The sequence below is a fragment of the Hipposideros armiger genome, unplaced genomic scaffold, assembly GCF_001890085.2.
Source record: "Hipposideros armiger isolate ML-2016 unplaced genomic scaffold, ASM189008v1 scaffold_814, whole genome shotgun sequence".
Classification (NCBI taxonomy): domain Eukaryota; kingdom Metazoa; phylum Chordata; class Mammalia; order Chiroptera; family Hipposideridae; genus Hipposideros; species Hipposideros armiger.
In genome coordinates, this window is record NW_017732164.1 from 655,255 (window position 1) to 679,399 (window position 24,145).

The 24,145-nt window shown below is 42.9% G+C and overlaps 3 protein-coding genes across 3 annotated transcripts in view; 2 read left to right on the plus strand and 1 right to left on the minus strand.

Annotated features, from left to right (window-relative positions):
* The window catches only part of NIPA1 (NIPA magnesium transporter 1), a 15,608-nt gene extending 7,322 nt beyond the window's left edge, over positions 1-8,286 (plus strand). The window contains exons 4-5 of the mRNA XM_019628909.1: positions 695-855; positions 2,714-8,286. Coding sequence (XP_019484454.1) covers positions 695-855; positions 2,714-3,225 — 673 coding nt within the window. The 3' untranslated portion in view covers positions 3,226-8,286. The remainder of the gene's footprint in view (positions 1-694; positions 856-2,713) is intronic.
* Positions 8,287-9,683: 1,397 nt separating this feature from the next.
* On the plus strand, positions 9,684-21,544 carry NIPA2 (NIPA magnesium transporter 2). The gene is made up of 6 exons (XM_019628908.1): positions 9,684-9,971; positions 11,645-11,881; positions 13,247-13,303; positions 15,648-15,738; positions 17,177-17,337; positions 19,394-21,544. The coding sequence occupies exons 2-6, from the start codon at positions 11,743-11,745 to the stop codon at positions 20,026-20,028; spliced, it is 1,083 nt and encodes a 360-aa protein (XP_019484453.1). The 5' UTR covers positions 9,684-9,971; positions 11,645-11,742; the 3' UTR covers positions 20,029-21,544.
* Positions 21,545-22,036: 492 nt separating this feature from the next.
* CYFIP1 (cytoplasmic FMR1 interacting protein 1) overlaps positions 22,037-24,145 on the minus strand; it is a 79,750-nt gene continuing 77,641 nt past the window's right edge. The window contains exon 27 of the mRNA XM_019628906.1: positions 22,037-22,817. Within this exon, the coding sequence (XP_019484451.1) occupies positions 22,653-22,817 (165 nt within the window). The 3' untranslated portion in view covers positions 22,037-22,652. The remainder of the gene's footprint in view (positions 22,818-24,145) is intronic.

Sequence of the window (24,145 nt, forward strand, 5' to 3'; positions counted from 1 at the left end):
GGGAAGAAACATGTTACCAGAGTTAAGATTATAGGTGTTTTACTTGTTTTGCATTAAAAAAGTAATGTGATCACATTTTAAAAGTTTTGGGTATTAGAGAAGAGACACATAATCCATCACCCATATTCCTACCATAATGCAGTTACTATTAGTCTTTTGATTTTGTGTGTGTGTGCTCTCCCCATTTATTTTAACTTAAGTGTTTTGATCATGAATTGTAATTAATTTTCACTTGCTACTTTCCAACGTAACATAGGGGTGTTTTGTTGTTATTTTTTATGATTTTCTTTTAAAAATAAGGAAGTGATGTTTTGTCAATTGTAAAACCTATTTTTTTACTCCAGTATATTTCACACCAACTAAGTAACAGCAGTGTAATTCAAGAGTCACTAACTATACCAGCTGTGCATGCATTTGGTAGGAAGTCCTATTTGTGTTCAAATAACAACTTCAATAAATTCCTAATCTTTTCTAGTCTTAAAAACTAAATTAAGAGCAAAATATGGCTACAAAGAAAATATGGCTTTTCTAAAGTAATTGCAATGAGTAGAAACAGGTCAGATAGTATGATTTCACTTTGATTTCTCTCTCTCTTTTTTTTTTTAGCTGAGCCATCCTGCCACCTGTTGGCAGCTCAGCTCAGTCCGGAAATTGAACCACTGTTGCTCAGTGATTTCTGTTTTTTTAATTGAAGGTCCATTTTAGCTTCTTACCTTCTGAAGGAAAAGCTCAACATCTTGGGCAAGTTGGGGTGTCTGCTCAGCTGTGCAGGTTCTGTCGTGCTGATTATCCACTCCCCGAAATCCGAAAGCGTGACCACCCAGGCCGAGCTGGAGGAGAAGCTTACCAACCCAGGTGACCAGAAAGGCTTCCGGGTCTCCCCTGTGATCTTTCTGGGGACCAACCATGACGTGCCCCCAGCATTCTCTGTTGTCACACAGGTGCCCCTGCTGCCCCAGGATCCGGCAGGGGCCTGGCGCCCTGACCCCTGTGCCTCCTTCTGGGGCCTCAGGGGCCTTGTGCATGAGGACCCCCATCGCCCGGCCCTCCACAGTGGGCTCACCCCTCGGGCCCCCCTCCAGGCCACACACACCTGCTCCCTCCTGGGCCGCTTCCGGATCCCCAGGGTCCCTGGCACCAGTCCAGGGTGTGCCCTGGGTGCTTTCCTGTGATGGGCAGTTGTCTGAGAGTCCACACCCAGTTTCATGCATCTTCAGATTCCCCACAGAGGTCTCTGTATTTTTCCTATGTATCTTTAACATAATAATTTATTTTTCTGACAAAGCAACAGTCTGCATAATCATATGGCCTTAGAGTATAGATCCTCTAAGTTACTTCCAGGAGACCATCATGTGTAGCTCACCAACAGTGTTAGACAGGTGCCAGCACAAAACTGTACCCACACCAGGATCTCAGTCTCCAGGGCACAAAAACCTCCCACTCCTGTGCAGCTCCCAGTTGGCTAGATTGATAGCAGTGGGAACGGTGTAAGGCCCACCAAAGGAATTCACAGCGAAGTACCCAAGACTGTATCACCCTGTAATTTTTTTATCCCTAAACACTTAGTACTGTGATACTTATCTTCTCCTATAAAATCCAAAATATTTCCAATACTGTGACAAGTGAGAGTAGAGAGACATGAATAAGAGGTCAGGAAACTAGACCTGAGTGTCCTGGAAGACTTGATGTAACTCTCGGAAGATTGTATCCACAGGCTTTCTACTGTCTCAGGAGGGTGGCTGATACCACCAGAGCCAGGCACTAACTTGTACGACAAGCATGTTTCATTTGAATACCACCATAAAAATTTGATAAGAAGGCATAATGGTAGCAAAAAGATTTTTCTCTTTAACATGAAACACTTTTTTTAACCTGGTATTGTTATGGCCACTTAATGTGTTAAAGGTGTTGCTATTTTTTCTAAAGGTAAAAAACACCAGAGAATGTCAAATAAGTACCTCAGAAGGAATTTAAAATCTGAACTTATTTATATTTTGGAAATCCCTGATATGTAAGCTCTGATATTCAGACAGAGGAAGAAAAGGAAAGGTGGGAGGAAAGTTTTTCAGAAAGAAAAATGGAAAGCACACATTCTTAGTGGGGTGATATCATCCCCAGAGGGTAAAAACTCAGCCTTGGGGGTGGGGTGGAGGTATCATACTCCTAATGTGTAAGCACAGGTGTAGGTACAGTCCAGAAGCAGACACACAGCGTATTGCGGTGTTAAAATTGTATGGGGTGGGCGACTAAGGGAAAAATGTCAGGTGGTTCCTTAGGGGCGAGATCATGAAAACAGCAGGGTTGAAAAACACTGAAGTGAGTCAAACCTGGCAGAACACCTGACTGCTTTCTCTAAAGATGAAAATACAGAGTTAAGACTGACCACATGAAAACAGAGAGGTTTGCTTGGACGCAGGCCTTTCTTTCCAAGCAGCCTAATTCTCACACATTCTGCTGAGCCCCTGCTTGCCATGTGCCCTCTCCTGTCTGCTCTCTGCCCCCATGGCCACTGCCCCTTTCTCTTATTTCTGTGTGGCTTTTCCCCCCCGTCTCTGCATTGACCCAGGGGCACCCCATCCCATCTCTGCCTGGCTCCTGTGCTGACCTGGGCACCCTACTCCCCGATCTCTGCCTGGCACCTGCGCTGACCCCGGGGCACCCCACCCGCTATCTCTGTCCGGTGCCTGCGCTGACCCAGGGCCCTGTTTTGCAGTGTTTGTGGGCTACCTCTGCATCGTGCTGCTCATGCTACTGCTCCTGATCTTCTGGATTGCGCCAGCCCACGGGCCCACCAACATAATGGTCTACATCAGCATCTGCTCCCTGCTGGGGAGCTTTACCGTGCCTTCCACCAAGGGCATCGGGCTGGCGGCCCAGGACATCCTGCACAACAACCCGTCCAGTCGGCGCGCCCTGTGCCTGTGCCTGGGGCTGCTGGCCGTGCTCGGCTGCAGTATCATCGTTCAGTTCAGGTACATCAACAAGGCGCTCGAGTGCTTCGACTCGTCCGTGTTTGGGGCCATCTACTACGTGGTGTTCACCACACTCGTCCTGCTGGCCTCCGCCATCCTCTTCCGGGAGTGGAGCAATGTGGGGCTGGTGGACTTCCTGGGGATGGCCTGTGGGTTCACCACGGTCTCTGTCGGCATTGTCCTGATACAGGTGTTCAAAGAGTTCAATTTCAACCTTGGGGAGATGAACAAATCAAATATGAAAACAGACTAGGATGCAACGAGGTGTTGGGTGGCTCGAGGGACAGGGAATAGATGTGACTTCTGGTCCTAACTTGATGTAAAGTAGAGGGGACCTTAAATTACTGACACTAGTGTTGCTTGTACGTTAGCAGGTGGCCTGGTGGAGAATAGGGGGCACTGCTCAGCACCGGGGCAGTTGAGCTCTGCAGACTGAAAATGGTTGCCTAGAGTCATCTCTCTCTGATGAGAGCAGTCTCTCGGTCATTGCCATTAACTTGGAAGCTTTCATGAATACTCTCCATTCTAAACATTTTAACGTTATTTACATAGAAAATAAAGATGGGCTCTTTCTAGTAAGCCTTTGCAGGAGAGCAAGTATTCTTACTTAGAAAGATTCCTTTGGAAATTGGAGAAACTGTCTTGAAATCTGACTCTGTATAGTAAACGTATCCGTAGTTGTGTTCTTTGGCATTAAGCCTGTATAACCTCATTCAAATAAGAGGTATCTACATTTAATTGTTTTTAATCCTCTAATGAGCTGACTGTCCCCGTCCAAGACATGTTAATTGCAAATAGAGAAGGGTACGTGGGCATGATGCAGAACTCCGTTTACAAGCGGACTTCTGATAGCTCAAATCAATTTCAGTGCCTTTACCACTTGAACTATTCACTTAATTTGACTATTACTGTATGTGTGTGCTCTTAGCACAGAATAACACAACCTCCTTGATTATACTTTAATATTTCACTATTCAAAATATAAATGTGTAAAGCAGTTAGAAATATGGTATATTCATTTGTTGGAAGAGAGTCGAGACTAAAGACAAATTAGAAAAATCAACCCTATTAGCATAGAGTTATTGTCCAACTAAAGACAATGGACTTAAGTAGCATGAGGTATTTTATTTGCATTCACTCTATGTAACGATGTCAAATACATCCACGTTCTCTTTTAGTGAACATTGTGGCCACTCCGAAGAAATAAATTATTTAACTGGATAATAAGACTTAGATGTGTGAGCAACTGTTCTACAGCACACATATCGAGTTCCCCGTAATACAGGGACAAGGGACAGCATCAGGCTTAGGCGAGTAAAATTGGGACACACACGGTGAGTTTCAAAAGAATTTCTAGCAAAAATGAAAACAATTTAGCCATTTCTCTGTTGTTTGAGATGGCAGAATACCCAGCAATTACCCAACGTCTCATTAAACTTCTGAATGCAAAATAGCCATTAATTATGCTGGTATTTGGACAGAAGAGCTCATCCGTCTGTCTACAGTAAATCTTCCATGTGTATTAAATAGGAGCAAAGCACAAAGTGATGTGAAGATTTCATCAGGATAGCGCATCCTTCGTGTACAGTGTTTAATCCGAACAGCAAGCGGAGCCAAGGTGAAAGGTGGGCTTGGGTCAAGTAGCTTCAGTGAAGTAGCACATGGACTTGAATCATCCCCAAAGTTACTCAGTAAAGAAAAAAAAAATGTGGTTTTCCAGCTAAAAAGAACATTTCTAAAGACCGAAGGAACAAGGAGGCTAAATCACCCAAGGATAGTTTACACAGTGAAGAACCTTTATGAATTAAAAATGCATTTGATGGTAAGGGGTTGTCATGATTTGCGAACTGATAGCAGCAACAAACCTATTTTCACAAATTTTTAAATCTTACATTAACTGATAGTTTATAAATGCTCAAAAAGTTCCTCACTCTTTTTATCGGCTCTTGAAGATTTGGTTTTTTTTTTTATCATCAATATTTTTAGGAATGCAGGCCTTAACTTATTGAACTGACCTTCTGAAAATATAATGTAGCAATATCAGTATACTTTTAGGCATAAAAATAGTTTCCTAGGAAAGGAGTTTGAGATCTGGAAAGAATAAAGGTGGCTTTACAAGTATACTGAGAAAGTTTGTGTCATGTGGAAATTGTCATGTTTATTTTGTTACAGCTGACCTGTGAAACTTAGTTTAAATGCCTCTATTGGTGTTCCTTATTATATTTTCATTTAAAGTCATACTATGGACACTCAGGGGAGACATTTTCTGGATGATCGTCCCTATGATTTTTTTTAGAGTAAAACAAAATCTCAAAGTATTAATAACACCTCCTGGAGGTGACTGGCCCAAGAGCAGTAGGCTGTCCCAGGGTGACATCTGTCAGCAGGTGTCACGGGTGGACGTGCCGCTCCTTGTAGTGGAACCAAGTTCACTTCATCCAGTTACTCTAGCCTCAAAGTAAGTGACATGACCAGCAGCTTGACAGCCTAATTTACAAGTTTGACAGAGAGCACAGAACTTCGGATTTCATAGGATTTATTTTACAAATTCACGTATTCAGAATTCATTTCAAATTGCAAAGAAAAAGCCTCAAAGTGCGAGTTTTAGGGGAGGGATGGGTCTCTTACTGGCCTCTGCAGCAGTAAATACATATGAGACACTTTCATTACTAGACTATGCTTTGGGTTTTATCTCTGATAAAACTGAGGGGGAAATCCCTGCTGCCTACTCGTCTTCAAGTCTCTAAAAGCATGTTTGTGATCACAGTTTGCGGATTTACTCTGGACAGATACATAAATAGGCCTTTTCTCGCCTCTCCTACTTGGATGCCCTGTTTTCTCATCTGAATCTGCATTTAGAAAGATTGCTCACTGATCCACTGTAGAGCCCGCTAAGGATTCTACCCTCGCCAGCAGCGAGGCCACCCTGCCATTTTGCTGTTCTACAGAGAAGGTTCTGGAGAAGCAGGGTGGCTGGCTACCTGCCACACGTGTAGTGAGAACTGCCCACAGATGGGACCCTGGGGACAGGTCATCATGGCCTTTTTACTTTAGAATGTTAGTGAAATATACTTCTTCGCTGCTCTTGGTTCAGCAATAATAAATACTCTTTCAGTTCCTACTTATCAGGCCAATTCATTATACTCAGTTTTATTTCCAGAAGTCAATTCCAGGAGCAGTAGGTTGATCATTTTTTTCTCTGGGTTTCATGTCTGATAGCAGAGATTCCTGTTAACATATGCAGTCACCCCTCATCCTCCTTGTTCTGCGACAGCTCCGCTCTCTGTAAATATGAGCTCACTTCTGGGCCACTTCTAGTCGGTTCTAAAGCACGTGAGATACACTCAGTGTCTCCCAGGTGTGGATGAGCAGCTCAGTCCGCGGAGACTGGGGTGGCCCTGAGCATGGGCCCCTGCTGTGCTGGGAGGTGACCCCTCTTTTCCAAGCCATTCAGCTAATCCCCAGTCTGCAGAGCCCCGTCCTGCTCTTTTTCCTGTGGGCTTGGCCCTGACTTAGGCTTCCTGTGACTGAGCAGGACTGAAGAGAAGAATGGGTCGGTTTAGCTCTGTTCACGGCTGTCCGATTGGCTCCAGTGGTTGGAAGGTGTCCTCACTGTTTGCCACCAAGGACACAGGTCACCCATCAAGCAGGACTAGATGGATTAGAGGGAACGTTGGTGTTCTGCCTTCTCAGGGACCAAAAACGTAGCATTGACTCCGTAGCACTGACCTTGCTCCCAGGAACATGTCCATGTTTTTTGTATGTTTCACTCATAGCTGGAGGTCTGTTGAGTTGGAAAGAGGAAAGATCAGCCCACATACCAGTCATACCATAGAACAGTTTATTATATAAAATACCTCAGTTTTCTGTATTCTTCACTCCCGCCTCACATTTGTACTGGCGATGAATATTAAGGGTCTGCCCTTTAGCTTCTAGGTGATTTTTCACATCTGCCCAGATTCTTATACCTCCACCATATACTTGAAAAGGTTAAGAATGATAGTGACAGAATCAGAATTTGGCTCAATGTCACCACACGCTTATTTTCATACACATTTATCACATGCTATTAAATGCAACAAGAGTTATATTTTAAGAAAATGTAACTTCATGTTACATCAAAAACATGGTCCAGCTAAAAGTTGATACTCGATAGAATAAGGACCATGTAAATAAACATCTGTTTCAAATGTACCCAATTTGATAAAAGGCAGAGTCTACGGCCCAGTGCATGACTGGGGAGAAGGATTTATTTGTTTTCTCTATTTTTTCTTGAATTGTGCAACTTATAGGTGAGTCACTTAACCCTTCTGTGCCTCAGTTTCTCTACCTCTAAAGGGGTGGGATGGTTCTCCAGCTCGACTGTTGTAGGGTATTCGCACGTTAGCATGTGCCAGAAGCCTCAGGTGACAATGTCATGCGCAGGACTGCTTGGGAGTGATGCAATGGGAGCTCAGCTCGCTCTGGGCCCCGTCTGCTCAGGACTGTGCTGTACACATGCAGCTTCGAGCACTGAAAAAGCAAAGGAAGCACTAGGTGTTAAGTTAGCATAATTCTATGAAGCTTTAATTTTCCTTTTCTGTTGTTTTAAAAGGAAGGGTTTTATATATTCTATTGTAAAATGTGGGCGTTAAACAGGGACTTTTAAAAGCTGCACTGAATGATCACGTTCTGATGGTGTAATGAGCTTCTCTGACATTTTGCATAGATTTATGTTCTGCAGAAAATCAGTGGTCTGTGAACTAGACTGATTCTGTTGTGTTGAATTTGTAATGAGTGATGCTGAACTTCCTGCTTTCCAGCAGCTCAACCCTGACCATGTTGAACTACCTGACACCAGATGAATGTCAGGAATCCCATACCACTAGTGCCAAAGGGTCACACTGAAAAGTCCAGAGTATTTCTTTTATTTGTCAGAATAGAATAATTTGCCCCCCAACCCTCATGTCAGTGTTTTGCACTTTGGAAAAATTTAAGGCTACTGTTTTTTAGCACCATTCCTGAGTCATTTTTGCCTTTTAAAATAACTGTTACTTTCTTGTGAAATGGAATAAATCATAAAAGAGAGGAAGAAGACTAGATAAAAAATGTAAAATGTTGACAGGTTCCATAAAAGCTTTTACACGTAAATGTATCGGGAGCTTCCAATTATCACACACAAACTGTCAATGGCTAAGACTTGCTTATATTTTGCTGTATAGAAGTAGTCATAGCATGTAATTGCCTTATGTAAATAAAAAGGCTATTTGTTAAGTTTTCCAATATTTATTAATCTGTATGTGTTTTAAAATAAAATAACTTATTTCTAGCTGAACACTTCTTTTGTTACCCTTTATTTGAAATGTTTGTGTAGTCTCAGGTTCCATATCATCCTAATTTCTCAATCAAATGGTTCCCATTTTCTTTCTAGAAATGAGTAGCCCAGGTCTCCATCATGATGTAGAAAATGTCCACCTGTGCTTATCTAAGGGAGCAAATCCATGATATGTGAAGGGATTCACCACACAGTGATTACCTTCTGATACAGTGAAATGATGGTGTAAAAGAAAACCACCTGAAGAAAAATGATCACCTGTTACACTGTTCTTGTGCTCCTGGCTAGCACCTGTGGTAACAAAACCAAAACATGGAAGAGTATCCGGAGAACCACTTATGCGTGAGAAAACTGATTTAGTGATGCGGTAAGTCCTTACTGAATGTCACGGATAGGTTCTTGGAACTGCAGTGAAATGATGTATAATTTTACAAAACAAATTTAATGAAACAAATTTTACCACAAGCTAATTGATACAAACAAGAGTTAAGTTTCTATCAACGTTAAATGAAACGACATTGAATAAAATGACATTATTTGAGAACCTGCTGCATATGATTTTTAAAAAATACTGTTTTAGTAAGTCCTGCCTGTACTTCAGTGACTGACAAAGCATTACAACAGCTTTGTTGAGGTATAATTGACATACAATAACTGCACATATATAAAATATACAATTTGGTAAGTTTTGATGTATGTCATGATGGTATCCATTGAAATCATCACCATGAGCAAGGTCACTCTGCAAAACGTGTGGGCACATGGATGGGGAGAGAATTAGCTGTTTTTCATCAATCTACCGCATCACCAGAGACCAACTTGCCAACCATCTTTTAATATTCAGTGTAATTCCTTACTTGACACGTCCTCTAGCTAGAATTTGGCTGGGACCAAAGATGTGGCCAAGCTCACAGATCAAAAGCATTTAAATTAGAAGCTGCATAGTTACTTATCACAAAACATGAGTTGTCAGGAGCTATGTAGTCCAGAACATAGCAGCTCAATGGGATTACCGTCTGCAAAGAGCACATTACATGGCAGTTTCTGGTTCAATAAGCATGTTCATTTCAGAAAGATTTTCACCCAAAATGATTTCGTAGGAGGAGCCAAAGCGGGATAGCCTAACAGTGGGTTTCCCATGTATCTCATGGAAAATAAATCTCTCCAGGTGGCTCGAGATGCCCATTTACCAAACCACAAACTCGCCCAAAGAATGCATCTCTTCCAGGATTCAGAGTTAGCCCTGAGTCTCGCCCCGCCCCCAGCAATTAGCCCCGCCCCTCGCGGTGCCCGACACGCCCCGGCCGCCTGACTCTGCTCTAGCTCCCCCTCGCCCTCCGCCTAGTAAAGAAACCGGAAGTCGACCCGATCACGCCCCGGCGACTGGGCTTTCGTCGTGCCGCGCTGAGCGTGCGCGCGCTGCCTCTTGCGTCACTCGGCCGTGCCCAGGCTCTTCTCGACAGCGGTCCTTAATACCTGCGGCCGCGGTGTCCGGAGGTCGTCCGGGCCGAGTACCCTCGGAGCTCTCCATGGAGGAGACGGTGCGCACGGCTGCAGCCCCGGATGCTCTCACTTCCCACTGGACAGCGACGAAGGCGCTGGCCGCGCGAGCACAGGAAGGAGCGGCTGGTGCGGCCTGAGTGAGGGCGTAAGCGGAGGTGACCGGAGCCGGACCGCCAGCTGCGGTGAGTGAGGTCGCCACTCTTGCTTCCTTACAGAGACGAGCGCTAAGAGGCACGTCGTAGGCCGTCCTGCTCGGCGCGGATTGGGACTCGCCCTTCATGGCGCCTTTATTTGCCCTGGGACACCGTGCGTGTTCTGTGATGGAAGCGGTTTTCTTCGTAACCTGCATGAAGAAATCTCACCGTGAACTGGTTGCCATTAAGTCCCACGGAAACCTGGCTTTACCCTGTCCGGGCTGCGTGTGCATTAAGTTCATTAAAATAGTTTTAGAAGATTGTTTCAGTGGAGATGTATTAACTGCCAGTTGAACAAGCCTTAGAAGTCTGCTGGTTTAATTTACTAACTTTTATAAAGTCACTGAATCCTCTTTCCTGCTCCATACAACTGTACAAAACTCAATATAAATTGAGTTTTGTGTTTGTGTCTCATTAACAGCTTTACTAGAATTTTCAATTCGTTTAATACAAGACTACGTCTTAGTTCTGTTTCTAGAAATTATGTGCCCATTCAGTACTTTTTTTTTTTAAGTAATAAGAGGAAATATGAGAGAACAGATCTTGTTTCATGGAGGCTAGTAACCAAATTTTAAAAAGTACTTAGAAATTATTCAGTCTTTTTGCCTACTTCGGTATTTTCTTCTTTCCAGGCCACAGCTACTCTGCCAGGGTTTAAAAGTTTATGACAGTAAAGGGTATTATTTACAAGGAAATGAGATTGAATAAGTCATCTCTACCTCTTCCAGCCTTTTTTTTCATAAGAGACACCATATTAAACTTACATGTAAGTTAAAATTTTAATTAATAACTAATATTGTTAAATTAGGATTGCAGATTTAGGTTCTGTAGTATAATATATATAAGTACTGCTTTTAAAAATAATTAGCCAAATGAGAGGTTGGAAAAAATTACAGCTATGAAAACTAAGCAGAAGTAAAGACTAAGAACTCTAAAGTTTTGTTACGATATGGACAGTACCGAAGTAAAGGCCAGTGGACATGTGAGGTTCCATTTCACGCTGTAATTTTGCAGTCCTCTGCGTGCAGCATAACCTGTAGGAGGCTAGGTTTATTTAGCTGTAAGGTGAGGGTAATGATAGTTCATTCTCAATGTATGGATTAGAAGTAATGTGTATCCATCACCTGGAACAGAGCCACCGTGAGTGTACAGTAAAGTCGTGGTGATTTCTAGTAGGGAAAAGTAATAATAAAAGAATTGCGGGAGTTTTCAGGATATTTCTGTTGTATGAAAATATCCTGCTGTGGTACCTGCCTACCCTTGCTTACTCAGAGTGATCCCCCCGTGGCCTTTATTTTCTGAGAAAACTGCATGCCTGCTCAGACCTCAGTGCCCTTGCTCTTGCACCTTCCTCTGCTTTACTTTCCCATCCCTCAAGCCTTTGTTCAATGTTGCCTTCTCCACATGGCCTCCTAATCAACCTAGCTAAAATGGAAGCCCCTCAATCCAAAGGTTTTTAAGCTTAGTTTTATATCATGATGCCATTTATGGCCATAATTGGAAGAAATGTAATTAGTGTTAAATATAAATAGTAAATATTTATTTTCAATAGTAGTAAGAAAAGATTATTCATTTATGAGGGAAAAAATGGAGTAAAATTTTGAATTGCGTATGAGCTGTCACGATCCTTCTGTGAAAATCTCGTTTTGTTCATTGTTTAGGTTTAAAGACTGCATCGCATCATCCTGCCTCCAGCACTGGCAGTTTCTCTATCCCGTGGTCAATGTGATTCACAGGGACTTCTTAAGTAACAAACGAAATGAGCCAAGGGCGTGGAAAATATGACTTTTATATTGGTCTGGGATTGGCTATGAGCTCCAGCATTTTCATTGGAGGCAGTTTCATTTTGAAAAAAAAAGGCCTCCTGCGACTTGCCAGGAAGGGCTCAATGCGAGCAGGTAGGTTGTGCTGAATGTGACTGAAATAACATCAGTATGTGCTTATGTGCTCAGGTTTTGGCTTTAGAAGACCACATCTTCATTCCTAATGAGTATTTCAGAACTTTGAACTGCACAAGAGTTATAAATGTTCATAGAGAATCGAACATCAGTTTTGTAATGAGAAGATGTCAAAGTCAGTTAACTACTCACTCCCACAGTTAGTACTGAAGTGGGAGCAGGGACTGACGCGAAGTTAGCAGCCATGTCTGCAGAGAAGGAAGGAAGGGTCTACGAAAAGAATCACCATCTTATTGGAGGCTAGGGTCCTTGGTCCATGATAGTAGGAATTTGACTTTCACCTTAGCCATTTTTCCTGATGATCTTAAAGGCAGGAAGGAAAGAGAGGCTTACCTGGGTTGACGCATCCTCAGTTGGGTGAACTTCTGAAGGATGGTACAGATTGCTCCCTAGAAACTGCTGACGCGTCAGGAGGCCCTGGGTATACTTGGTTTTAGTGGACCCCCTTCTGATGTTGTATGGTGCTTTCACAACACCTCTCAGCGTCATGTTGCATTTGGGTCATTTCTCTGTCATTCAGCCTCTGCTTGTTCTAGATCTGGTTATCACCTCCCCTTCTGTCCATGTCTGTGGCTAAACCTAATGAAGCAATCTTCAGACGGTAGCCTCTGTTAGAGTTTAGTGGAGAGGAGGCAGTATCAGCATGTACTGCTTAACCATTAATTACATTTATTGATTCCTCACTGTTGGCCCTAAGGCAGGTACTCTCATTGTCCATGATAGGTGTGCTTGCCAGAGGGTTCATTTGCACAGGCTTTTTCTTTTGGACAATGGCTTAAGCACCAATTGCTTGATTTTATTAGTTGGTTGGGAGGAAAGTCAAATAAAAAAGCAGGATGAGCATGCTGACCACTGCAGACAATGAGCAGCTCAGTCTTTTCATGTCTGGTCAGTATAGGACTCCTTTCTCCAAGGTGACTACCTCAGAAGCGGGCCTCACCCACACCTCATGGCTTATCTGCTTTCAGACTAACTCATTTGAAATTGGGCTACTTATTGGTTCATTTTCTTTCTTTATTAAAGCTGAGTTCACAGAAGAATGAAGTATGAACTATTTAAGGATTGATTTAATTCCTTCAGCACTACAGACTTAGACATTTTTAACATTCTGGTGATTCTCACATCTTATATAATCATAAAAATATTCTTGAAGAAACCTCCTTGGAAAATCATGATGAAACCTTTATTCAAAGTAGTAATAATCAACACATGAGATATTTTAAAATCTGTCATTACTAATAGTTGTCATAAGTTTATAGGACTCTGAAAATCTTCTAAAGAAGTGAAATCTGTTTTCTTTCACAGGTCAAGGTGGCCATGCATACCTTAAAGAATGGTTGTGGTGGGCAGGACTGCTGTCAAGTATGTATGCACATCATGGCAAGAAAGTGTTGTGGTTGTATATTAAAGTGTTTGTATATACTATTAGCAAATTTAAAAAGTTTAAATACTTCCTATTTTTTAATGAACAAAACACAAAATATGTAAAATTTAAGCCTGTAAAAGTCATTTAGCAGTTTAATAGCTTATTTAATTTGAATGGGAAGAATTTTTACGTATATGATTAAAACATGTCTGATAGACCCTTGTGTTTTTTTAAATTCTGCTCGGTTTGAGGAGGTAATTTTGAGAGTGAAAGATGATAGAAAACATCAGGTATTTAATTTTCATTCCTCATTGGAGGAGGAGGTAAGCATTTGTTAAGACTGTCCATGCTTACTTGGATGATTGGCTTTAAAAGATAGAAGGCCGGCTGAGTGCCTCAGTTGGTTAAACGTTAGCTTAAGAGCGCGAGCTCTGAGCAACAGGGCCGCCAGCTCGAACCCCACATGGGCCAGTGACGCTGCACCCGAGCTGAGCTGCCAACAGGTGGAAGGAAGGCTCAGCACGTGCTCCTAACAACAAGACTGCCTATTCGATGGTGGGCTACGCCATCAAACTTGCCACCTTGAGCTGAACTGCCACCTGGATGGCTCAGTGGATAGAGCATGCGCTCTTAACAAGGCTGCTGGTTTAACTCCCGCATGGGATGCTGGCTATGTCCACCCGCAACTAAGATTGAACATGGCACCTTGAGCCTTTAGAGGCCATGAGCTGCCAATGGACAGCCAGATGTTGACTGGCACCTACCACAACTAAGATTGAAGAACAACAACTTGGCTGGTCCTCCTCCCCAATTCCCCAACACTGTTTCCCTCCCTCAATTCCCCAATTAAAAAAATGGTACATAGAAAAAATGATCCTTAAGACACTAAGCCTTCAGAGTATTCGGGACTAAATTATGTAAACATTCTAAGTTTAAGAGCAGTTGAAATAACAAGAAGGCTGATATGACTATCGGTTCAACAAATACTTTTTTTTTTTTTTTTAAGATTTTTATTGGGGAACTGGGGGAAGGGGAACAGACAAGTTGCCATCCTTTTGTTCTTCAGTCTAGTTGTGGAGGACGTTGCTTCACTGGCCCAAGTTGGCACCATCATTGCGCTCTTCCCTGGCGAGGCAGATCAGTCGCAGGCTTCTGGAGAGCCGCTCACTGCGGCTGCTGGCCGGCCGCTCACGCTGGCTGCTGGCCACACACGGTAGCCCATGGCAACCCTCCTGCCGTCGCTGGTGACTCACGGCAGCCCAGCTCCAGGTCGAGCCATTGTTCAGCATCTTTGCTGTAGAGGGCAGTGTCACTGGCCCTCATGTGGGATCCGAACCGGGGCCCTCTGGCATCCCAAGCCAGCTCCTAACCAACGCGCCACTTGGCCGGCCCAACAAATAACTATCTTTTGTATGCCGATTGTTCTAGGTGCTGGAGGTACATTAGTCAAACAAAAAGAAAAATCTTTACCTACATGAGATTTAACATTCTAGATGGAAGACAATAAACAAGATAAATAAAATGTGTGTGTTAGTGATAAATGCTGACATTCACTAGAAGTAAAGTAGGGAAGGGATGTAAAGTGAAGGGCAGATTGCTTTAAATTTTAGGAGGGGGAAACTTGACATGCATTTGGTCTCTTTTTCCCTCACCAGTGTAAGGTTTAGGGAAGTCATATCTTAACGTTTGCTCCGTGCTATACCTCCTGATCCTAGGAAGGTATCTGGCATGTAGTAGGTACCCAAGGATAGTTTTTGAATGTAACAGTTGAGGGGTTTTTTTGTTTTGTTTTGTTTTGGGGGATGGGGGCGGGGAACAGCTGTGGTCATTGATTACACGTTGCTTTCATGCTACAATGGCATAGTTGACTCTTTTAGGGAAGGCGCAGCTCACAGTGGCCCATGCAGGGATCGAACCGGCAATGTTGGTGTTATCAGCACCGTGCTCTAACCAACTGAGCTAACCTGTCACCCCAAGAGTTGAGTTTTTAAAAATCCAGTGAAAAAGACATGGGAGAAGTGCTTTCACATCAGTTTTAGCTGCTTTTAATTAATTTGTGTTTGTTGTCACAGGATATAAATATCTATTAAAATTTATTTTAAAAACCTAGATGTAAGTATAAATTAGAACTCTTCAATTAAAATTATAGATTTGTATTGTTTCTAACTGATTTGGACTGTGTTTTAATGTTGATAATTTATAGGAGAACCCATATGAGTAGATGGGAGGAAATAAAGACATGACTAAATACAGTTGAAGTAGCATATAAAAATATATTAGATAAAATGCACGCCTTTCAATGTTCTGTCTGAGCGTTTTCTTTTGCTGTCCATTTCCAAGTGGGCGCTGGTGAGGTGGCCAACTTTGCTGCGTATGCCTTTGCACCAGCCACCCTAGTGACTCCACTCGGAGCTCTCAGCGTCCTAGTGAGGTAAGTACACCACATGCGGTGCGGCAAACAGCCGTGGGCATTTGGGCTGGGAGGTATTCAGTACATCTAATTACCCTTGCTCAGCATCAGCCACAGGTAAACAACCTTGAGGACGTTATCTTCTGTGTGCTGGCTGGCTATGAACTTGGGAGAAAATGCTTTTATGCTTTGTCTTGCTTGTATTCAAAACCAGTACTAGTTTCACTTTGATTTCAATCTTTTAAAATTCCAAGTTGTACTTGTCACACATGTATCATTTGACACGTGCAGTTGGTGAGGATAGATTTCTGTACCCACAACAGAAAATCACTGATTGGAGCTAGATCATGTGCCTCTGAAGATTTGTCCTGCTTCTGTTATTTTAATGATTAGCCCAAACAGCTCTGCCCACACCGAAGTCTGAGTTTTATTTACTATTACCAAAGCTGATTGATTGATAGGTATATCAGTCAGTTGAGAGGTGTGTGTGTGTGTGTGTGTATACATATATATCTATGTATAAATGTATATACACATATTTGATTTATATGTAAACTCATTTATATACAAATCAGTATTACATGTAAATTATGTAATTTTTCAAGATACTATATAATATATCAAGATATATTATGGTGCATGTCTTTTTTCCTTAATTTTCTGTATATTATACCAATATATTTAGAAGTTTATACTGTTTTTTTTTTAAAGATTTTTGGGGAATTAGGAGATGGGAATAGCGCTGGGGAATTGGGGGAAGGGGAACAGACAAGTTGCTGTCCTTTTGTTCTTCAGTCTAGCTGTGGAGGACGTTGCTTCACTGGCCAAAGTTGGCACCATCATTGCACTCTTCCTGGGCGACGCAGATCAGTCCCCGGCTTCTGGATGGCCGCTCATGGCGGCTACTGGCCGCTCACGCTGGCTGCTGGCTACACACGGTAGCCCATGGCAACCCACTGCAGCAGGGGCTGCAGCCCACGCCGACGACTCACGGCAGCCCAGCTCCAGGTTGAGCCGCTGTTCAGCATCTTAGCTGTAGAGGGCAGTGTCACTGGCCCTCATATGTGGGATCCGAACCGGGGCCCTCTGGCATCTCAAGTCAGCTCTTAACCAATGCGCCACTCGGCCGGCCCTAGTTGAGATTTTTAAGCATTGGTTTTGGACATAGACTCTTAATTAGGATATAAAGTTGTACCATAGCTCCATTTATTATAAATTCCATATTGACTTCCTACAGTAGAAAGATGGTATCTCCTCTGGTTTAGTGTATGATGAAGCAGGGAGTTCCCTAGAAGCTTTCATTTTATGACTGAATACATTTTCTTCACTTTGACTGAAAGCCAGAATCTTATAAACTCAGTGTTTTAGTTTGAATTCAATTTAAAATCTGAGTTATGTTGATAATTGAAAATGAGAAAAGCAGCTGATTAATCTTCTCCCCGTTTCCTCCCCATCTTAGTGCCATTCTTTCTTCATACTTTCTAAGTGAAAGACTTAATCTTCACGGGAAGATTGGATGTTTGCTGAGTGTTCTGGGATCTACAGTTATGGTCATTCATGCACCAAAGGAGGAGGAGATTGAGACTTTGAACGAAATGTCGCACAAGCTTGGGGATCCAGGTGAGAAGACGAAAGGCTTCCCTAGTCTTTCTGCAGTTCATTCTTTCATCCAGCGTTTACCTTGATCAAAACCTGTGTGCATGTAAAGAGGCTGATTGTTCCAGGACTTGAACTGTGAAGCGTAGTAGTGGTTTGCACCCGGCAGTTGCCAAGGTCCAGGCCAGTGTGTCAGGCACATGCCTGCTGCTATGCAGCACATCCCCGGGAGCCCAAGTCATTTTCAAGTCTTTGTACGAATTTCAGTATCAGGATTATTCATGGGCCTATTTCTATGATGTTTTCTCTCGTTTTCAGTCATTTAATTTTGTCTTTTGGCAGTTTCGATCGATGCTGGCCACAGAATATTACCAAGAGTAGGTTTTGAGTGATGTTTTCTTCCCTCAGAGTGAACCTAAATTTCTGGCAGGCAGAGAAGAATCCAAGAGACCACCTCCAACCTCAAGGGCTGTTTCAGGCTTTGTCGGGGCTGCTCTCTTTCCATTTGGCGTTTATTCTTGGTCATAGACCTGTGGGCTGTCAGGTGAAAGCCTGGGGTGTTTACTTGGACCCTACCCTTGGGGAGCTGAGAACACCAGGGTGTGTCTCAGTACCCAGGACTGCAGGCGCCTGCTCAGCCTCTGGCCTCCTCCATCAGGCTCCGCTTGGCTCCTCTGACCTCAGCATGTGCAGCACGTGCCCACCGTGCCTCACCTGTCTGCTGGAACTTGCACAAGCCCCAGGTCACCGCCTCCTGCTGGCCTTTGTGTCGATCCTACTCCCTGCTCTAGAATTGGCAATGGCCCTGAGGGAAAAAGCAGAGGGCTGTTGGCCTCACCTCAGGATGCTTCCTCTTTCTTCAGATTTTAGCCCCTCAAGTTCTGGCTGTTTTGACTGGTCTGCTAGTTCATCATTGTCTCTCTGGTCGTTTTTAGTTTTTGTGGGGTGCTGATCTATTTTGAAGTATTCCTCCACCTACATGGAGCAATGGCTGCACTTTTTTGTTGGTTTTGGCACCTGTCTTGCTGACCCTCTGCTGCCTTCTGAAAGTCAGGCTGCTCAGATCCCTGGCAGTCTCCTGCCGGCCTGCTGGCATCCTGGGAGCTGGGGATGGGGGAGGTTGCTAAATGGCACAGACACACGCTTCAGTGAGCTATCCGCACTCAGCTGGCCCAGTGTCCTGCAGCTCAGATCTGGGGCTCTTGTTGCTTCTTCAGTGTCTCCCTTTCACCCCACTTCCAGAGGTACTTTGTGTTGCAAACTGAGTGACTTTCTAATCACTGCTGATGTGGGACTTGGCTTCCTTGGCTCTGCTCTATCAATTAATCCTCTGCTTTCTGGCTTCCATGCTGTTGTTGCTGTCCTCTCCTGATCTATAAAATTCCTATTACAACAATACTTACTAGCAGAGTAAATGTATGGGACTTGCATGCCTCAGTTTCCTTATCATAAAATGCAGATGACAGTATCTCTGTAGCTGCGAGGTATTTGTGTGGGTTAAATGAGTGAAATCAGTACAGATGGCTGAAACGTCCCTGACCCACTCTGCCACACAGTCATTAGCTGTTAGCTGTTGTCAAGTCTCCATATTCAGCTTGCTAGAACCCCAACAGTACCTTTCAAGTTCTTTTTTATTTGTTCTTGATCCCAGCAGGGGAAATATTCTAAAGTTTACTCCTCTTAGAACAGACTTGATTTCTAACTCCTGTTCGTTCTTAGCATCTATAAATTGTTGAGCATTCAAGGTCACCTCATGATGTCTGTCCACTAGTTTCCGATTGCACCTGTCCTTAGTTAGAACCCTCCAGTGGGTGGGAAGTAACATGGTATTTCTAGAATGGAGGGCTGTGGGTCGTCTTTGATGGTGGTGTACCAGTTGCTGCATATGAAGCACAGTCCAGTATCCAGTGTGCATGGCGTTGCTGATGTGAGCGCGTGAGCTCCTGCTGGGCAGCCAACGGCCTGTTTCTATTTTAGGACCACCCTGTTCTTCCTTTCGAGTTGAAAGTTTGTTTTGGATTCTGTTTTCTTTCAGTATTCAAACGCTTGACTAAATACAACTTGTCTTGGCCTCCTACAGGTTTTGTGGTGTTTGCGACACTCGTCGTCATTGTGTCTTTGATACTAATCTTCGTGGTGGGACCTCGCCACGGACAGACGAACATCCTTGTGTACATAACAGTCTGCTCTGTGATCGGGGCGTTGTCAGTCTCCTGCGTGAAGGGCCTGGGCATTGCTCTCAAGGAGCTGTTTGCTGGCAAGCCTGTGCTACGCCAGCCCCTGGCCTGGGGCCTGCTGCTGGGCCTCGTGGTCTGTGTGAGCACACAGATTAACTACCTTAACCGGGCGCTGGACATATTCAACACTTCCATTGTGACTCCCATATATTACGTCTTCTTTACAACATCTGTTTTAACGTGCTCAGCTATTCTCTTTAAGGAGTGGCAAGACATGCCTGTTGATGACATCATCGGTACTCTGAGTGGCTTCTTTACAATCATTGTGGGGATATTCTTGTTGCATGCCTTCAAAGACGTCAGCTTTAGTCTAGCAAGTCTGCCTCTGTCTTTTCGAAAAGATGAAAAAGCAATGAATGGCAATCTCACCAATATGTATGAAGTTCTTAATAATAATGAAGAAAGTTTAACCTGTGGAATTGAACAGCACACTGGTGAAAATATCTCCCGAAGAAATGGAAATCTGACAGCTTTTTAAGAAAGGTAATTCAAAGGTAAATCTATAATTGTTGTAAGTGAATTTGAATATCACAATGTGTCTGAAAAAGCACTCTTCTCAAATAATGTTCTCTAGAGACAATCTTTTGTAAAATTGGACCAAGAAGTTACTTTTCTTATATTTAAATGATGGTAGCTCACTAAAATGACCTCAGTACCTGGCCAATTTTTGTTAACATTGTATTATTGTAGCAGTATTTAAATTTTTCCTTCACCAAAATCTAAATGCACTAATGACAGTTTTAAGTCTATGAAAATGCTTTATTTTTTCATTGATGATGAAAGTCTGAAATGCACATCTGTCATCCCCACTCCATCAGTCCCTCACCATTTTAAGGCTTTTTGGTTTAGAAAAGAACAAAATCACCCCAATACATTATCCTGTGATTTACCTTAAAAACAAAATTGACTTCTGTTTGAGAAATTATTTTAATTTTGAAATGTTAAAGAGAATCCTAAGTTATTAAATGAAGGAAGCTAATTTACAAAACAAAGGGTAGGAAATCAGCCCTCAGAAATATTTCTCAGGCTGTGACATGTTCCTGCACACCTTCCTACATGGCACTTTGTGAAACCAGTACATCCTGTGCCTGTCAGGCTGCCTGGCCAGTTTTATTCTTCCGTTTAATCCCCTGATACCTGGAAGATTACCATTTTACATCAGCTCTTGTACTTTTCAATATATTTTCATAATGAGTTTTATTGTCATTTAGATCTTCTAACAACTCTGGGAAATAAAGTCAAAAGATTAGGGTAATTTTTTAAATTTAGCTCCTGTTATAATAAAGACAAATTGAAACAAAGTTCTTTCTAAGTCTGAATGCTTAGAACAAACTTAAGATATTTGTTTGAAAATCTGGTTTCTTTGTATTAAGTATTTTACTTTGCTTGAGAGTTCGTTTGGACCACTATATATTTCAGTCTTTTAAAAACATCAATGAAAACTGTTTACAGAAAATTTCAAACATATGCAAAAAAGGTGGAATAGTATAATGAATTCCATCCAGCTTGAAAACCTGTCATCATAGCAATTAATTGGCCTTAAAAAAAGGTGACAGTGTCCACCTGGGTAAAGGAGACGGACACGGGCTTGTGCCCACTCTGGTGACTCTGCTGTGTAACCAGCTACCGCTGGCGCCCCACTGTCCTTGCTGGGGGTGGGGAGTGCGAGAGCGTCTGGTGGTGATGGCACCAACACCCCACAAGCGCTCCATTTATCAGGGAAGAGTTGACCGTGTCCAAGTTTCATGAAGGAACTCCCCTTTTCCAAACATTTTATTGCCCTCTAGGGAGCCTTTTTAGACATTATTTTTCCCTACTGGCCTCCCCCCATATAATTTTAATAACACAGATACACTGTATATTTGTTTATGTACTGTATATGTGTAATGCTTTGTACGTAGTAGAGAGAACCAGTTTTCACCCCCTTGGGTGGGACATTGCCCTCATTGAGAATGCAAAGGTTAATAATAAATTCTTAATTATTTAACATCTTATAGCCCTTGTCTGGTACATGAGTGTCTATATTATTTGGATTGTAATTAAGTCTTACAGAACTCAGTAATTTGAGTTACACTGAGTCATGAGAGTATTTTTCATCATATTTTGTACTTGCAGTATAGGGTGAGAGCAGCTACTCCCTTAGCTATAGCTGAGTGCTGGTCCCAAGGTTGTTGGTTCCCATGAACAAAAGCAACAGTTCTGGTTGACTCTAAAGAAATAGCTCCAGTTCACATTACTCAGGGTGAAATAGGACAGTGGAACAAACAGCTCCGACTTTTATGTTCGGTAGTATGTGTCATGCTGCTAGACTTCGGTGTTTTGTTTTCAAAGCCACATGAAAGTTACTCCCTCAACTGACCTCGTCCGTTCTCCAAGGCTGCAGGTGCCTGAGACGCAGACCCACTAGGCCCACTCTGTGCACGTGGGTAAGCAGACGCAGCCCCTATCTGAGCAAGGGCACACAGGTCCCAGTGAGTGAGCACAAATAGGTTTCATTAGTTTTATTTCTGTAACCTTTAAGCCATCCCTCACAAATTAGATTTGTTACAATGGCATTTAGTAGAAACAGGAATCAAGGTCACTATTTACTAAAACACTGACACAAAAGGGAAGGGAACAATGACTTAGAATTCATACAAAGGACCTTTAGAAAAACCCCTAAACAAAAGCTAAATAATCATTAAGGTTAATTCTAATTGGTGACCAGTTTTATTACAATTACCTGGTATTAAGTTTCTTAAGTTCATAAATTTTCCCCTAAACATTACTGACCCTTTGTTAAGGGGTAAATGGACATAGCTGGCTCTTGGAACACTCCATAAAAAATGGAGAACTACTTTGTAGGAATATGATGGCAACAATCAGCAGCCAGTAGTCTCAGACTTTCTAATTACCAAAAGCATATACCATTTCAATCTAGAAAAATAAGTCAATTTTATAAAATTAAGCTTTTAGATTGAAAAGCACCCCTTTAACAGGCACAGAGATACTGAAAAATAGCCCCCTGAAAATCTCACTAATTGTTTATGAAAAGAAAAGCATGCCCTATAGTTATGAAACACGGTCAGTACTGGGACTTCAAACACAGGTGACCTGCACCTCTCAGCTGCTGGCCAGGGACTGGTGGATCGGGGGCTGGAAGCAGCGGACGTGCTCCACGGGTGTGCTCTCGCCGTCGCCTGACTTCAGGTACTTGTCCAAGATGGTGATTATCTCGTCATTTAGAATCTGGAACTTACGAATTCTCTCCACCATCTTCTTCAAAGGCTGCAAGTTAAAATGTCAGGATTTTCATATTTTCTCAAAAACTACAGCAAACTATTGACACCATACCATCTATTTAATACAACTATTGGAACAGTATATTTTGCATTTAAACTCATTCCTCTGTTGGTTTCATGCTACTAACTAGACTCTCATTTATACAACTTACAAACCTATTCAACCAACAGGTATTAAGAACCTACTGTGTGCTAAAAGCTGGGACTTGAAAAGTCTGGACAATTCAGTCAGTGGGAAAACACCCGTCATCTAATGGAATACACAGTTCAGAATCCTGGCATGGTGGACAGGACGCTTCACAGACAGTGTTCTGTCTCATCAGAACTAGATCAGGGACACACACAGGACAGACTTTAAAAACACTGCTGCTGGTGCCCATGCAGGAGGTACAGCAAGACTTCTCACCGACAGATGCCACCAGCAGCAGTGGGACGAGGACACAGCCTCAGCTCTAAGAAAGCTGGACTATACCTGGACACTCCCATGAAGCCAGGACCCTAATTAGGCTACAGTGGTGCCAAGTTGGTAACAGCCCCTGGAGATTAGAAGCAAATGGAAACGGGGAGAAAAACAGTCCTGATGGAGTTCAGTCAGATGCACAGAAAGCATGTCAAGTCTTAGATACCCTTGAGGCCTCAGATGCTAGAACTAAAAGATATAGAATATAAAATACATGAAATGTGTACAGAAATTAAAAAATGGCCAAAATTCAGTAAAAAAGGTTAAATTATCAGTTACCATCAAAACCTGAAAAAAAGCCAAACCCAACTTTTAAATATAAACATGATTTTTGAAGACAGAGCAGAAGTGAATTACTTAACTGAAGGAAGTACTCTGCATGTAGCCCAGACAGGCAAGGACATGGAGGTGTGGGAGGTAAAGCAGCCCCTCAGAGATGTCCCCCCAGTCCCTGGAACCTGTGAACATGTGACTTTCCACGGCAAAAGGGACTTCGCAGATGTACTTTAAAATACGGAGCGCCCTGGACACACACTAATAATCATGAGGAGAGAACGTCCTCCAGCCTTAGGCAGAGAGATGTGGCAGAAGGGACGGCTGGAAGGTGAGAGGTATTAGAGGGACTTGCCCGGGCTTGGCTGGAGGGCCTGTGGGAAGCATGAGAAGAGATGTGGGCTAAAGAGCCAGGAGGGACACGGGGCCCCAGTCCTCCAAGTATAGGGAACCAAATCCAGCCAACCACCTGGAAAAGCCTAGAAGCAGATTCATCCCCAGAGGCTCAGCTGAGCCAGGCTGTCCCTGGAATTCCAGCCTAGAGAACTGTGAGACAGTAAACCAATTGTCTGGGGCAGTTT